Source organism: Camelus dromedarius, chromosome 8 (assembly GCF_036321535.1).
Source record: "Camelus dromedarius isolate mCamDro1 chromosome 8, mCamDro1.pat, whole genome shotgun sequence".
In the NCBI taxonomy this organism is placed as follows: domain Eukaryota; kingdom Metazoa; phylum Chordata; class Mammalia; order Artiodactyla; family Camelidae; genus Camelus; species Camelus dromedarius.
Window position 1 is genome coordinate 33,487,402 of NC_087443.1, and position 17,293 is coordinate 33,504,694.

General features: G+C 46.6%; 1 protein-coding gene across 8 annotated transcripts in view; it reads left to right on the forward strand.

Moving 5' to 3' along the window:
- LRRC20 (leucine rich repeat containing 20) overlaps positions 1–17,293 on the forward strand; it is a 71,154-nt gene that overhangs the window by 19,811 nt on the left and 34,050 nt on the right. For 6 of the 8 annotated variants that reach the window (XM_064488093.1, XM_064488096.1, XM_031461140.2 and 3 more), the window contains one exon: positions 15,795–15,944. In XM_064488093.1, coding sequence (XP_064344163.1) covers positions 15,795–15,944 — 150 coding nt within the window. The other 2 variants (XM_064488094.1, XM_010992776.3) reach the window with 2 other exon arrangements.

The following is a 17,293-nucleotide window of genomic DNA, read 5'->3' on the forward strand; positions in this document are numbered from 1 at the left end:
CTCTCGTCTCACATTGTTTTGGAACCACAGTTGACCTACCCCATTCCCTGAAAGGAGGAAAGTAATGTCTGCCTGACCATGTAGGATGTCTCAGGTGGTAAGGAGAAGGTGGGGCAGCCCCCATGAGCTGCTTCTGCTTTCAAAGTAGAATCTCAGAGGGTGCAAAGCAATCTGCATTTTAACATGAACCTGTGTGATTCTCCCCTGCCTCGAATTTTGGGAACCACTGTTACTATTTACGACCTGGAACTTCCTTCTTCTGGCGGGTTCAGGGGGGCTAGGCAGGCCTCTGGATAGCTCTGTGTGTGTATGTGTGTGAGAGAGAAAGGGGGCGGTGGAGAGGGAGAGAGAGCAGGAATGAATAGGAACATGGTCTTGATCCATCCTCAGGAAACTGAGCGACTAGGCTAGGAGCTGTGTGATAACCAAGTGGGGAGGCCAAGGCTAATGAGAGAAGGGATGTGTTCCCCGACTTTCCTCCTTCCTCGCCCGCCTTCCCTCCCTCCACCCAGGTTCACCTCACTTTGGCCACTTTTCTCCTGTTCCCACCAGCAGATGGCGCCCTGTCACTGGGAGGTGACAGGTGGCTGAGACAGGGACTTGACCAGGCTGTATTGAGTGCACAGGTCCTGCCAAGGGCTTCCATGCCCAGGCCAGCTCACATCCTGTGTCTGCATTCCTAGCTGACTCTCACAGGGATCTGATTTTGCAGTCTTTTGAGGAAGGGTACTGAGAAAGTGCAGTATTAGGAAGCATAATTATCAGCTTTTGAAAAATGTATACTGGTAGAAGAATGAAAATGCTCTGCCTCAGAGAGGTAGTTGAATAGATAATTCTGTGGCATCAAAAGCTTGCGTTGCTCAAGTATGAAAGTGTTAGCCTTGGTGAGGGGCAGTGATTTAGCAAGACTGAGGAGTTTATTAAAATCTAATACTTCCAGCCACTATGTAACAGTATGGGGGTTCCTTAAAAAACTGAGTTACCATGTGATCCAGCAATCCCACTCCTCACTAATTCAAAAAGATACACACACCCCAGTGTTCATAACAGCACTGTTTACAATAGCCAAGACATGGAAACAAGTTAAATGTCCGTCGGCAGATGACTGGATAAAGAAGCTGTGGTATATGTATATACACAATGGAATATTACTCAGCTATAAAAGAGAATGAAATAATGCCATTTGCAGCAAATGGATGGACCTAGAGATTATCATACTAAGTGAAGTAAATAAGAGAAAGGCAAATAACATATGATGTCACTTATGTGTGTGATCTAAATAAGTGATGCAAATGAACTTATTTACAAACAAGAAATAGACTCACAGACATAGAAAAGATATCATGGTTACCAAAGGAGAAGTGGGGTGATAAATTAGGAGTTTGGGATTAACATATACATACTACTATACATAAAACAGATAAATTAACAAGGACCTTCATTCCGCACAGGGAACTATATTCAATATCTTGTAATAACCTATAATGGAAAAGAATCTGAAAAAGTGTGTATATATATGTATGTATGTATGTATATAACTGAATCACTTTGCTGTACACCTGAAACTAACACAACATTGTAAATCAAATATACTTTAATTTTTAAAAATTTAAAAAAATCAAATACTGCCAGAAATGCAACATAGCTCTGGCTGACAAGGCAGCTGGGGATGGAGGTACATGACGCAGGGGCCTGGCAAAGCCAGTCATTCTGGAATGGAGCCCTGACAAACCCTGAGCTGTAGATGTGGTGACACAGGCTGAAATGACTGCTCTCTGACTTCCTTTAGACATCAGGAAATTGTAGTGTGTTCTGAGACAGGTGCTCCAAAAGGTCATTATCATCAAAGATGAGGAACTAAGAGCCAATTAATTGGCATCTGCCTCATCTTGGTTGACTGTTTTGCTAACATGCATATTTTTTTCATGCTTCAGTTTATCCCAGGATTCCTCATTCTGCCAAGTCCATTTTGGCAAACACGTATTCAGTGTGCGTTGTGTCTTTCTGTGGAGCTCTGCAGAGGACAGGAAGATTAGAGGAGAAGGAGGTGGGAGCTGCTTACTGAGTTCCAGCAGGTGTCTCATTAGGCCATTCGCTTGCTGGTATTTCTGCTTGGATTGTCTTTTGCACAGATCTTTGTATGCCCTGCTTCTTTTTATTCTTATCTTGGCTAAATGCTGCTTCCTCTGAGAAGCCCTTCCTGACCACCCTAGTGTGGATTGCCTTAGTGCCCCTTCTTACATGCTCTCCCATTATACTGTTTTATTTTTTTGAGAGCAGTATCATTGCCTGACATTCTTTCTTATATTTGCCTCTGCATTACCACTCTTCCCACACTAACGTGCAAGCTTCTTGAGGTCAGGGACTCTGTTTTGCTCACCATCGTATCCTTGGATGGTAGTAGCATGTACTGGATACTCAGGAGATCTTTGTTGCATGAATGATTGCTTCTGATTTATCAATAGCTCTGGACAGGTGGTGTTCTCATGTCACTCATAGAAGGGGAAACTGAGACTTCATGAGATGCAGGGGTTTTCCTGGATTCTCACAGCAGGCAAATCTTGTGCTGAAATTCGAACTGGAGTCTGTTGGCCTCCTGTGCCCTCTGGAACATGCCACCCATCTCAGTGGGACCTAATCCCTGCCCTCAAGGAGCTCTCCACCCAAGCAGGAAGAGTGAGACAAACACATTCATCATCCTCACTAAGACACAGACAGAGGTGCCCAGACAGAGGCAGCAAACGTGCAAAGGGCACTTACGGGCAGTAGCAGTTACATCAGTTGAGGACCTGAGTAAAGGCTTCTTGGAGAGGTGGCATTTAAATAAGACCTTGTTTCTCCTTTTCTCTCCTTTTCCAGAAAAAGATTTTAAGGATAAAGGAGGATGTTCTACTCAATGGGGAACAGAAGTAGCAAAAATACAGACGTGGGAAAAGAAAGAATTTGCAGGGAACAGTGAGCAATCTGGCTCAGCTGGAGAGCGGAAGCAGAGTTGCAAGCAGGATATATAAAAAGGGAGGTGGGACCCAGATCCTCGGCAGGAATGCTGGGCTGCAGAGGGTGTGTTCACCCTGTGTGGCATGAGTTCCCACAGGTTCTTGAATGGGAAGCAGTATTCAGGTGATGGGGATGGAGGGTGGGGGCAGGGTGAGGAGGCCAGAGAGAGGGATTCCTCAGTGGAGAAACAGCCACATGGTTATAAAGCTGGTTTCTTTCAGGTAACAGTAAAACCATATTAGAATAATCACATCTATGTCATAGACAGCATGGTTCTTGCCATGAGCTCAAAGCCAAGACACTAGCTCATTCTTTCGTTCATTCCCCAAAAGGGCTTTTGAACTTTCATTTTATAAAGGGGGACCCCCCCCCACAAGACAAAGCTTCCCAGAGGTTGAGGGTATAGTTAAGTTCAAAAATGTTTGCCCAGCTCTGTGCTAGGCTCAAGGGTAGTCAGCAGGAGGACACATGCTCCTCCAGGCACATTCACTGCTCACGGGTCCTGGAGGCAAGTCTGTAGATACTTACCAGCTGGGAGACAGTGGTCCAACATGAGCACTAAGGCAGGTGTCCTGAGGTTGGAGGTGAGGTGGTTGGGGCACCCTGCCTGGGGGAGGTGGGGCTGGGCTGGCTTGAGGAATTGCGGGGGCAGAGAGGAGAGGGAAGGGGATTCTAGACTGGGAATGGTGTGAGCCACGTCTGGGCTGTGAGTGAGTTCAAGGACTGGCAGGTGGACGTGGGGGAGCGTGTGGCCCTCAGCCAGGCACTGGTGTTTGGCTAGGTCAGATGCTGAGCACAAGGCACTGCTTGGAGGCGTTTGCTACCGCTTCCTGGGTCCATTCAGTTGTCCAGCTGTGACCTCAGGAAGCCCAATTACTGCTCTGAGAAAGCATTCCTTGCAGGGTAGAATTCCTTATTATTACAAGCCTGAGTGATTATTTGAGGAAGATAAAAGGCATTGTAGAAATCCAGTCAATATCTGCAGCTCTGTCATGCCTGGGGCGCCGCCTTTGTTGAGTAAGTGCAGTCTCCCCAGCTGTCAGCCACAGCCCCCTCACCCTCCACCCCGCTCGGAAGTGGGCTCCAGGCTAACTGAGTTGTCTGGCATTTCATTACCCCTGGTGACACCTACCCGTGCATGTGGACTCCTGCCCTGTGGTCAGCAGCCTCAGCTACTGCAAGGAGACAGCCAGGTCTCCTCTGCCCAATGAGTCAGACCAGGGAAATTTATTCTGGGACATTTGTTGGCTTCTCCTGTGGGCTGGGCATTTTGCCGGGCACTGGGGGTGTTGGGGAGGTGGAGAGGTGAAAGGTCACTGTCCCTGCCTGCAAGGAACAAGTGTTTGCCTCCCTTTAACCATGTGCATGTGATGGTCACGGTTTGGGCCAAGTCAGAGGGCCAGCTGTACTCTGTCATCGGTGGAGTAGTGTGATCGACTCTGAAGTCAGGCTGCCCTGGTTTGAAGCCTGGCTCAGCCACTCATTAGCTGTGTGATCTTGGGCAAGCTGATTGATCTTTCTTATCAAGTTAAGTCTGATCTAAGTCTCAGTTTTCTCATCTGTAAAAGGTCCTTACTTTCTAGAGTTTTTGGGGGGATGAAAATTGTGTAATGCCTGTAAATGTTTAGAATGGTGGCCGGCATGTGCTCAGTGCCATGAAAGTATTAACTATGATCATTTTTCTTTAAATAAATTTAGCTTAGATACAACTTAAAAAGAACTTTATATTATTACTGTAAAAGGAAAATCAACATAATTTTTTATTAATAGTTGATAACCATCTAGATAAATATGAAAGCAGAACACAGTTATGGAATCTTAGGTATTCATGTGGGGCCTGAATCTGTTCCCCCATAAAGAGGAGGTAAAGCAAGGACTTTAGGGGTGATGACTGACTCTGGAGTGAGAATTTGAAATGGGACTTTCTCACTGTGTGACTGCTGTCATTTGTAAAGTGATCACCATCTAAGTCCTTCTCAAAGTGTGGTCTGAGGACCAGCAGCATCAGCATCACTGGGGAGCTTGTTAGGAATGCAGAGATCCCTAGGCCCCACCCCAGACCTGCTGAATCAGAACCTGCATCCTAACAAGATCTCCAGGTGACTCATGAGCATGTGACAGTGTGAGAAGTTTGATCTGTAGTTGCCAAATTTATGTGTTCCGTACTTGGAGAGAGACGAGCGCACTTGGAGAGAGACGAGCTGAATTCATTCCCTGTATTTTACACATGATCAGATCAAGGTCCAGGAGTGACTTGCTCGAGGTCACTTGTGTTAAGGGCAGCAGCAGATCCAGGTCTCCAGACTTGCTCTGCAAGGCAACATCCTTGAGAGGAAGCCAAGCTCCACCTCTTCTTTACTTATTGTGTGACCTTGAACAAATTCTTAACCTCTGGGCCTTAGTTTCCTTTTCTGCAAAAAGGGGACTGGTCAACAATGCCCTTCCTTGGAGGCTATAGTCAGGATTAAATGAGATGATGCTCAGTCAGTGTTGGCTGCTGTTGCCCTTGTAGAAGACCTCAGGGCCTGCCCAGGCCTCTCCAAGTCTGACTCAGCATGTGGCCTCTGCTCCGACCAGCTGTGATAGCCTCAGAGCTGTTAGTGGCCGCCCTGTTGGCATCATCGTGGCTGCTGTTCCTATTCCCTTTTGTTCTATGTGTTAGCGATGAGTCATCGATTGAATTAAATAATTGAATATCTCAAATCAGTGATCGTGCATCACTTCGTTGTCTTCTGTGTGGGATTATTTGATTTTAATTAAATATAGCTTTTTTTTTTTTTTAAGGTTGTTGGCTGGCTTGCCAGGAAGAAGCAGGGATTGTTTTGGCAAGTCCCAGATCCCATGATAACACACCACACACACACACGCACGCACGCACACACACGCACAGAGTTGTTTCCTTGTTGTGGGGTTGTTAGAATAAGTGACTGCCAGAGATCCTCTTCCTTCTTCAGGGAGCAGCAGAGCTGAAGCACAACCCTGTAATGAATTCTCACATCAAAACAATGTCTTTGGATCCTCCTAACAGCATCTCCTGTTCACTGAGTACACACTGTCTGCCATGCAGTGCTTAGCCCCTTGTGGACATTGTATTTCCTGCTCAGAACAACCATGATAGTTGGATCATCTTGTCCTCATTTTTTTGTAAGTTGAGGAATAATTCACATACCATTAAATTCACCATTTTGAAGTGTAACATTCTGTGGTTTTTCGTATATTCACAAGTTTGTGTAATCATCGCGACCATCAATCTTAGAACATTTTCTCATCACCCCAGAAAGAAACCCTGTACCATTAAGCAGTCACTCCCAATTTCCCCCATCTCCTCAAGCCCCTTGCAGCCATCAGTCTCCTTTTGTCTCTATGGCTTTGCTTATTCTAGACATTTTATATAAAGGGAATCTTGTGACTGGTTTCTTTCACTTAGCATAATGTTTCTGAGGTTCATCCATGTTGTATCAGCACTTCATTCCTGTATATATATATGTGTGTGTGTGTGTGTGTGTATATATATATATATATATATATATATATATATATATATATATATATATATTAATGACTATTTCACTGTCACTCTTTTTTGGGGGGGAGGGCAGGTAATTAGGTTTACTTATTTATTTATTTATTTTTAGAGGAAGTACTGGGGATTGAACCCAGGACCTCATGCATGCTAAGCATGTGCTCTACGTCTTGAGCTACACCCTCCCTCACTTCATTCCTTTTTATGACCAAGTGATATTCTAGTATATGAAGCTACCACACTGCTTATCCATTCCTCAGCTGATACACATTTGAACTATTTCTACTTTTTGGTTATTGTAATGACGCTGCTAGGAACATGCATGTGAAGGTTTTTGCATGAATTCTTGTTCTCATTTTATTGCAGGAGAAATTCAAGCTGGGGTTAAGTAACTTGCCTGAGATCCCATAGCAAGAAATCCCCAGCCTAAGAAAAGCCTCAGCTTGGATCTGGAAGAGAGAGCTCTCAGGCCCACGCCGTAGGCACTTTCTCCTTTTTAGGGCTCTGGCTGTTCCTGTGTGGTTAGAGCTTGTCCTGACTGTTGGCTGTGCTGGCCGCTGGCCAGGGGCCAGAAGCTCAGCTTTGCTTTTGGAGGCAGACACTCTGCAGTCCCAGCATTTACCAGAGAGGCTGGGACTCTGTAGTAGGTTGGGGAAAAAGAACCTCTAAAATTCCGGTTTCTCGTGTGTGCAGCACTTGTTGGGCTGTTGGCTGTGCTCTGCAGTAGCCTCTCTGAGCTTGGCCCTGGTGGGATTTTACCCTGTTCCCCATGTCCCCATCGAGACGGCTCTCCACTGGTCCAGGTCTCTGAGCACATTCCCCATGGGTAGCTGGATGTTTGGGATGCTAGTTTCTTTAAACGGAGGATATCTGTAAGAAGTAATAAATGCTTGTTGTAAAAATATCACACAATCCAGAGATCTATAAAGTAGGCAGTAAAAGAAACATCCCCAAGCCCGTGGCCATGTTCAAGTTTAGTGGTCTCCCCTGTTCCCAGAAGACGCCATGCACATTTCCCCTTTCCTGAGTGCCTTTTGCCCTTCTCTCTCCACCTCCCTGACAGGGCCCAGTATAACTGCTATTGTGGTGGAACTTTCTGGACTTCTGCAGTGCTTGGTGAACTCCTCCTCTGACCTTTCCTCTCCAGGTGGTATGAGACAGATGGGTTTTCCCAGGAAAGGCTGTGCTAGAGATTGGGAATTAAACACCAGCAAAATCCCCGAAAATCCCTAAAGCAGTTGTCTCTGGGGAAGGGGATTTGACAATGGGGCCAGGACTCTTTTTGTCTTCGGCCTTCTAGAGTTAGTTCGCTCCGTGAACACTGTGCATAAGTACCAGTTAAGAGTCCAGCCCAACCGTGTGCAGCAGTGCACTGACACCAGTCCTTGGTGACTGCTGTTTGCTCGCTCTCTGCTCCCCGCGCCTCCCAGCTTTGGAGATCAAATGGCATTTCACAGGCTGGCAGCCCGAGGCCCAGAGGCCCAGCTGTTTACAGTTTTGCTTCTTAGGCCAGGGTGCCAACTCCCAGCCCCTAGCCCTGGAATACACATGGAGGCGCTGGGAGTTTGATCTTCCAAAAGGGCTGCTGGCTCTCCCCAGCAGACCCGTGTTTAAGTTTTCAACTCACGTTCCAGAAAAATCTATTTTCTCTGTACCAGCCTCCTGAACGAGAGTCCCATTCCACCCAGGGCCTCTGTTTTGCTGCCCTCACACGACCCCAGGTCCTGGTCTGCTGGACTGAGCTCTCTCAGGTAGAGCAGCCAGACTGTCTGGGTTCCAGCTGCACCTCCTCTATTCACCGACTCGGCCTCCGTTTCTACAGTGATTAAACAGGGATGAACGTAGTACTACCTACTTCATGAGGTTGTTGTGAAGATTAAATTAGATAAGGTGTGTCAGACGCTTAGAAAAGTCTCAGGCACATGGGAAGATACATATAAGCATAAGTTATTATTATCTTACTTTTTTTAGGACTATCTTCTGACCATGATAGGAAGAGTGAGTGCAGTGTGGGGCTGTGGAAAGACCGTGGGCTTTGGAGTCGGACTACCCTGGGTTCAAATCCCCACTCTTTACTCATGGACATGGGTGGCCAGCTCCACTGAGCCTCAGGTATCCTCATTAGAGTGCATATTCCAGCACATTCTAAGGAAGGACAATTCAGAAACGCGTGCCTGCAGCTTGCCATCTCTTCGCTTTGACAAGAGCACTGGCCAAAGATCTTTGCCCAGTAAAAACAGGGAGTCACAGAATGTCCAGCCTAGTTGAGACTGCCCCCCCTGCCACCACCACAAAATTCCATGGTCGAAACCCTCATTTACAGAAGAGGAGACAAAACCCCCAGAAAAATTGTTTCCCTGAGACCCCACGGCTGATAGCAGAGGGGCCGGGACCTGAGTCCCGCCGCTTCCACACCAAGGGCCACCTGTGCCTCCTTCAGAGCCAGAAACATGAACAAGCAAGAGAGAAGAATGAAGAGACAGTGGCTCTGTCTTGAAACAGCCTGATCTGAGGGGAAGCGGGAGGCACCCAGGGCAAAATAACCTTCCACGAATGAGCACACTTAAAGCCCCTGCACTTTGTTAATGTGAGTTAAGTCACGATTGCCATCATCATCACCATCAGTCAGGGCCAAGTCACCACAGCTGGTGGAGGCCCAGTCCCTCTATGCCAGTGATTCTCAAACTCGAGCTGGAGGGCTTGTTAAAACACAGGTGGCTGGGCCCCGCCCCCAGAGCTGATTCTGTAGGTCTGGGGTGGGGCCTGAGAATGTGCATTTCTAACAAGTTCTGGGGAGATGCTGATGCTGTGGGTCCAGGGACCCCACTTTGAGAACCACTGCATTGCACTAGCCCTTGCTACTGAGAGTGGTCCTTGGATTTGTCTGGTAGGAATGCAGGATCTCAGGTCCCACCCCAGTCTGGCAGCATAAGAAGCCTCGTCTTAGCAAGATCCCCAGATAATCTGTTGGCACATTGTAGTCTGAGAGGTGATGGTGTAGTGCGGAGTTCTCTACCCTGGCTGCATATCAGAGTCACCAGGGGAGCTTGAGAAACCCTGATTCCCAAGCCCCAGCTCACACTAATTAAACCACAATCTCTGGGAATGAGACTCAGGTATCAAGAGCCTATAGATGATTGACCCAGTGTGTAGCCAGCCTGAGACCCACCAGCTGAAACCCACGATGGCAGCTGGGAGGGGTCTTGGAGATAGATAATCAGCTCCTACCTTGGCATCTCCTTGAGATGTAAACCAAGGACATGAGAGTCGGAGGGTCCTGCCTGAGATTCCATAGCCCATAAGTGATACATTCAGGCTCTGATACTGGATAATTCTTTCACCAGCTTTTTCAACTCTAAGCCCCCTTAGTATAACTCCGTGGTAACTACAATATAGCAGTGTGCACAGGAATCTTCTGTAAATCTTGGAAAACCTGCCTGCTCTTTGGAACTCACAATCTTCTCTTTTGTTTCAGAGCAGCTGACCATCCCAAGTGAGAGTTACATACTGTAGGGAGGCTGTGTTTATGGCGGTTAGGGACATGCGTTCAGGGCCAGCTATGCCTCTTACTAACCAAGCCCGCAGATCTGTGCCTCAGATTCTTCCTCTAAAAACGAAGGTGGTGATATTAGTTCCCATCTCATGAAGCTGTGGTGAGGATTGAGTTAATATGGTATTACTCAGCTATAAAAAAGAATGAAATTTTGTCGTTTGCGACAACATGGTTGGGCTTAGAGGGTATTGTGCTTGTGAAATAAGTCAGAGAAAGACAAATACTGTATGGTAACACTTAAATGTGAAACCTGAAAAATACAACAAACTAGTGGATATAAGAAACAAGAAACAGACTCAGGTATAGAGAACAGACTAGTGGTTCCCAGTGGGTAGAGGGAAGAGGGGAGGGGCAAGATTGGGGTAGGGAATTAAGAGGTTCAGACTATTAGGTATGAAAAAAGCTTCAAGGATATATTGTACAATATGGGAATTTAGCCAATATTTTATCAGTATAAATGGAGTATAACCTTTAAAAGTTGTGAATCACTTGTATACCTGAAACTTATATAACGTTGTAATCAACTATACCTCAATAAAAAAAACTAAAAATAAAATTGTAAAATTGTAAAAAGAGTTACTGTGACAGTGCTGAGATCACTGCCTTGCATGTAAGGAAGCACTTTATAACTGTAAACTCTTACTTCATTAACTGGGTGACCTTGGATCAATCATGTGACCTTGAGCAATCTAATCTTTAACATCTCTGAGGGTCAGTTTTCTCCTCTGTTAAATGGAGGTAAGTATATAACTGACTTTACGGGGTAGTTTTGAGGAGTAAATGAGATGGTAGGTCTGAGGCCCTGGGCAGTTTCGGGCACGCAGCTGGTGTCAGTGAAAGGTGGCTGCAGTCATATGTCAAAGACTGAAAACCTGCACAGGAGCAAGTTCTGGTTGGTCCAGTCCCAGCTCTCTGAAGGGAGCTTCTAAAACCATGGAGATTGAAGTTCTGGGATGTTCTTGCCTGGGGAAAAGCTTTAATCAACTTCATCCTTGTCTAATGTAAAGGATTGTCACATAGGGGCAGATATCTATGCATGATCCAAGAGAGCAGAAGGACCACCAGGTAGTGGCAGGGTAGCAGTTATCATATGGTTCATGAAAGAACTCTCTAACAGTTAAAAACATTCTGTGGAAGGGAGGTGAGCTCCCCATCACCAAAAGTATTCAAGAACTCTGAGCCCTCCAGTAGAGGCATTAAGAGAATTTTGGGTCTTAGATTGGAGGCTTTGTTACTCAGTTTGCTTATTGGTAAGAGTCACTTGGTAATACCTGTTAGAAACACAAATGCCTTGGCACCATTCCTGACCCACTGAGGCAGAATCGCAGGGATAGAGGCCTAGGACCCACCTCTCCAGATGATTCTTCCTGGGAAGTTTGGAAAACATGGGCTAAGTAACATCCAGTCTCCTAATCCTGAGAGTCCATGAAAAAAGACATTTGTGAAAATAGACAATTTGTGAAAAAAAAAAAAAAAAGATATGCTGGGTGGGACTGGGTCACACTGGAGGCAGATTTCCTTGCTTCTTGGTCAGACCACGAGGCCCATGGGCCTGCCATCCTGAGTCCCCGACCTTTTCCCTTGGGCCCCTTGACTTGGCTGCAGGGGCTCATTACCCTCTCATCTTCCCGCTGCGGGGCCCTGTGTCCAGGCCCACCTCTCAGCAGGGACTGGGCAGGGGTCAGAGTTCTGTGTTTCTAGAGAACAACACAAGCTTGACTCAGCCCTCCTGACTTCCCGCAGAACGTTCTGCTTACTGCTTGGATTTTGCTTGTTTTGCCCCCGTTCTGCCCACCAGTTACTTTTCATCGGGCATTCATTAGAATTAACAAGATAACCTTTAATGAAGGACTCTTGTATCTTGAATTAAAAAGCTTTTTTATTAACACAAAGTACTGCCCTAATTAGAGGTTGGGGGACATGCAGTTTGGTCTTCTTGCAATAATAATTATAATTATAAGGATAATTATGCCTTGTGTTTATTACAGGGCCTTCCCCACAGGGTCTCTGGTCTTCACTGTAGCTTAAGTGTGGGTGATTGGGGGGGCCCTGGGGAAAGGTGCGGTTGAATCCTTCTGCTGTCCAGATGTTGATGGAGGAGGCTGATGTTGCCCCCTGTCGTTGTTACCCCTGAGCCCCTGTTGGGGTCTGTGGGCATGCATGCAACACCAAGTAGCATGAAATGATTCAGGGCTAGAGCCTTCCTCTCTGGCGAGGCTCCCAGAAACTGCAGGAGGAGGCAGGGCTTAAAGGTGGAGCCCCAGAGGGCCTTTGCTCCTGCCATGGCCCATTCCTGGGTTGCCTTCCCTCTCTCCTCTCTGACTCTAGTGATGTCTCATCCATCAGCATGCAGCCCAAATCTAGGGCAACCAACTGTCCTGAGTTGTCTGGGACTAAGGAGAGGTCCCTCAGGGTGCAGAACCTTTGGTGCTAAAATTGGAACCAGGCTAAAATTGGGTGAACCAGGACAAGTTGATCACCCTAGCAATGACCAGAATCTTTGCATTCCAATTCTTTGCACTCCATCACCTTATGAAAATGACCTTGGACAATATACCTATCAACATGGGCCTCACTTTCCTCCTATGAAGGTAACTCATCGTTGTTATAGGAATTTAGTGAGTTAATACATTAAGAAGTGCCTACTACAGTGCCTGGCACATGGTCCATATTCATGATGTTAGCTATGTTTGTTTTATTGAGTTGAGTGAGAGCTTGGAGATCACCCGGCCTCCATCTGGTTCAGGAATCTACTCTGTGGTGACCCTTCCTGATCACACCCCATGATGGGGCACTCACGTCCCACAGGGAACCTTTTCTTTGTGACTGATGAACTCTGCCCTGTCCCATCAGCTCTGAGGACCCATAGAGAATGGGATTCTCCTCTTGGTGACATCCCATGGCTCCTGGAGGACAACTCATCTGTCTCCAGATTGGGTCTTCTCTTCCCTGGGTAGGGTCCCCCTCCCTTAGTGGGACCTGGCCCCCAGCCACATCCTGGCTGTGTCCTCTGGAAGTAGTGCTGTCTCCCCCTGTAAGCCCCAGCATTGAACTTGGCTCAAGCCAGGGGGCTTTTCTCTACTGTAAACAGTTATAGCCAGTAGAGAAGGTATCCATGCTCTGGATTAGACCTGGAGAATTTCCTGAGGATAAAAGCTGACTGGCTTGTGAAGAAGGCTCCAGAGCCTGTCTCCAGATCACAGGTGCCGACCTGGAAAGGCCTCCAGGAGTTTGAGCCATGGCTCTGGCTTCCCACTGAGGTGCTCAGCATGAACTCCCCTTCTCTGGCCTAGAGGCAGGAACCTGGGTATGTTATTGACTCAAGAGGGCAGGATTGTACAATGGTTAGGACCCTGCGTCCAACTCTTACTTCCCTATTTTAGCTGAATGACCCTGGGCAAGGCACTCACTTGCAGTTTCCTGCGTACAGCGAGGACAGCTCTGACAACCTAGCACATGTGAAATAATAAGTGGAAGGTGAGAATTCCAAACAGAAAAAAAGCAAGAGACCCGAACAGGATTCCACAGGGGAAATAAAAATGGTTAATTAACAATAAAAGATAATCAGTCTTATTATGAAAGAATTACAAAGTAGAGCAAGGGATACCATTTCCCCTGATCACATTAGCAAAGCTGTTTTTTGGTTTTTTTAATGATCCTCTTACTTGTTGGCCAGGATGTATGTAAATTGGTATACACAGTCTGGGAAGCAGTTTGGCAGCACATATTGGGGCCATGTATTTTTTCTAATTGTATTTTCTCCCTGGTGAAGATCTATTATCTGGTGGTCTTAATTTTGTAAATTGAATTATATTGAGCATTTTAAATAATAGGATAACTCTTTATGCATCCTATTGATAGATCCTTTTTCACAATCTGTTTCTTGCCTTATTTTTTTTAAGCATCCTGGTGTTTTATGTTTTTTATACCTAGGTTTGTTGATCTGTCCCTTTGTGATCCTCTTATGGCTCCTAGGTTTAGAAAGTTATCCTCGCCTAAGAGGTTGTACAAAAGTGAAATTGTGTTTACTTCTGATTTTTTTGGTTTGATTTCAAAAAAGTATTTAAAATGTAATTCTATCTAGAGTTTTATTTTGATTCTTAGGTTAATTGAGTGTCACTCTCTCTTGTTTTCCCAAAATTGTCAATTGGTTATTCTGACATCAGTTATTAATCCTTCCCTTTCCCAATTTATTTGTGAGGATTCCTTTAGCATTTATTAAATTATGACATTTATGGGCTATGTTTTCTGGACTACATTTTTTCTTTCTGTGATCTATTTTCCTGTTATCCTCTGTCTTAATTATTGTAGCCTTATAAAATTGGTTATCACCTCACCTTCACTTTTAGAGAGTCTTTTTTTTTTAATGGAGGTACAGAGGATTCTTTTCTTTTTTTTTAATAGAGGTACTGGGGATTGAAGCTAGGACCTTGTGCATGACAGGCACTTGGTTAGTACACTGAGTACTTTTTTTCTATTCACTTTTCCTGACAGCCTTGCTAGGTAGATGATGATACCCCCATTTTACAGATGAGGAAATAGAGGCTCAGGAAAGTTAAGTGACTTAGATGAGCTGGACAGCCTTATTTCTGAGCCTCCATGCTTTCAGTGTCTCTCTGCTGCCATATATATGAAATCCCTTTACTGAGATATAATTCATATATGTACAATCCATCCATTTAAGGTGTACAGTTCGGTGGTTTGAGTGTATTCAGAGTTGTGTAATTATCACCAGATGCAATTTTAGAACATTTGCATTACCCCTACAAAGAAACCCCTCACCCCTTAGTTGCCACCTTTCATACCCCCACCCCTAGGTCACCACTAATCTCCTTTCTGTCTCTACATTTGCCTATTCTGGATGCTTCATATTAATGGCCTCATACTAAGTATTGTCCTTTGAGATTGGCTTCTTTCACTTACCATCATGTTTTCAAGGCCTGTCTATGTTGTAGCATATATTGGTACTTCATTTCCTTTTATTGCTGAACATTATTTACTTTATGGAGATACCACATTTTGCTTATCCATTCATTTGTTGATGGACACATGGGTTGTTCTTCCATTTTTTGGCCATTATGACTAACACTGCTGTTGAACATTCACGTGTACTGTGTTTTGTGAGGAGAAAACTGGTTTCGTTTTTCTCGGGAGTATTCCCGGAAGTGGAATTGCTGGGTCATATGGTAACTCTAGGTTTGACCATTTGAGGAACTGCCAGACTGTTCTCCACAGAGGCTGCCCTGCTTGTTTTCAGAGTGACAGGATGGGGAAGCAGATCAGAGCACAAAGTCTGTGTGAATTGCCTGTTTTCAAAGGAGTAGACTCTTACAAAGTACCCTTAAGGCTGCAGCTTCACAGTTGGGTCTGATGATCCTGGAGAGACTTATGGACCCTGTGGGGCCTCAGGCACATGGCTACAAGTGCTGGTCACCACTGTCCTGGCAGATCTCTTCCTTCTGCATTCTGGCTAGCAGCTGTACTATTAGAGAAAGTGCTAGAATAAGCCCTAAGGTTCAAGGTGTGAGGCTGGGACAAGTGTGATTAATGGTGATGAAGGCTCTTGGAGGAGGGAGGGCCGGGTCTCGAGCCTGGTACAGGGAAGACAGGTAGGAGAGGAGGGAGGCTGGGAGGAGAGACGGGCTGTCGGGGTACATGGGTTTGGAGTAAGTCCGTGAGCACCTGTGGCTGCTGACTCTGGCCTTTGTCCTTTGGCTACAGATCTGGCCGAGTGCAAGCTGGTTTCCTTCCCCATCGGCATCTATAAGGTCCTGCGGAATGTCACTGACCAGATCCACCTCATCACACTGGCCAACAACGAGCTCAAATCCCTCACCAGCAAGTTCATGACCACGTTCTGTCAGCTCAGAGGTGAGCCCTGGTCAGCTCAGGCCAGAAGGGCCTGCTGCTGGCCCTCGTGCTTCAGGCTCCAACCCTGCCTGGGGAGTGTCACCAGGGCTGGTTGCCAGTCAGCTAGACTCAGGAACTCATTCCCAGGGGAAGCTTTTAAGGTCTGTCCTTAAGACCTGTGTCTTCCCTGCAGCCTGGGAATCTCTAAGTGTCATTCCTGTCTCTGGCTGGCTGTGACTCAGATTGATTAATGGTCAAGGGAGTGGGTCCTGGAGTGATTGTCTTGTTCTGAACAGACCAGTAGGGTGTTTGGGGTTCTGCATCTCAGGAGTAGTTATTTATCAGTAGACCTGTGTGAGCCCCCTTGTGACCGCCCTCAATCTAGCATTGTTCTCCCGTTGCTTTCTCCATGTTGCTTTCTCAGTTCAGGGGTGACAGCTGACAAGGTGTTCTTTTCCTTGCTGGGCACACACACACACACAGAGCAAGCGGACTCGGGTGCTTGGCAGGGAGGTGGGCAGGAGGCCAGCAGGTAGGCACTGTAGATTCATTTGAAATGGCTCCTCTGGGTGGATGAGCAGGATGCAGTGGCCCCTGCAGTGCCCACACCCTCTCCACAGAGGAGTCCCTCCATCCTGAGAGAGCCCACTGCCGCTCAGGGACCAGTGGGGTGGAGCTGCAGCCTGGGCACTTGGTGTGTGTTTGTGAAATGGTGGGGCGGGAGAACTGGGGAGGGCACAGGAGGCGTAAGAGAGGCGATTCCTGCCTTCTGGGATTCTCTATCTGATAGGGGCATGAAAAAGGCCTAAGAGCCTGGTTAGAGAAACCAGTATGTAAAATGCTGATGGAACCTGAGGGACTTGAGCACGCACATCTCACGCAGCTTCCTGGAGGAAGAGCGAGCCTCGGGCAGAGCCTAGAGGGGAGAGGGAAGATTGAATTGACACACCCTGTCCAGGGACCGGAAGCAGCTTGCACAGTGGCTCAGGAGGGAGCTACGGGCAGGACCTGGACTGGGTGCAGACACAAGGGAAAGGAGGAGGGATCGGTCTGGGTAGTTATTTCTGACTGAAGCTCGCAAAGCTCATTGCATTTGTGCCTAAAAAGCTTAAGTACTTACGACTGGGGCTGGGAGGATTCCAGGGCAAGACTTGGTTCCCCAGAGGCACCTGTGGGTAAGTTTGACCAGGCTCACTTTTCTCATCCTTCCTTCTCTGGTGGCTGCTTCTTTGCACAGGTGAGATGGGTCCTCCCAGCCAGCAGGGCCCTCGGACGAGCAGTTCTCAGCCTGGCTGCAATTAGAATCATCAGAGGAGCTTTTCTGTAAACACCATTGCTTTGATTCTACCCCAAGACCAGCTGAATCAGAA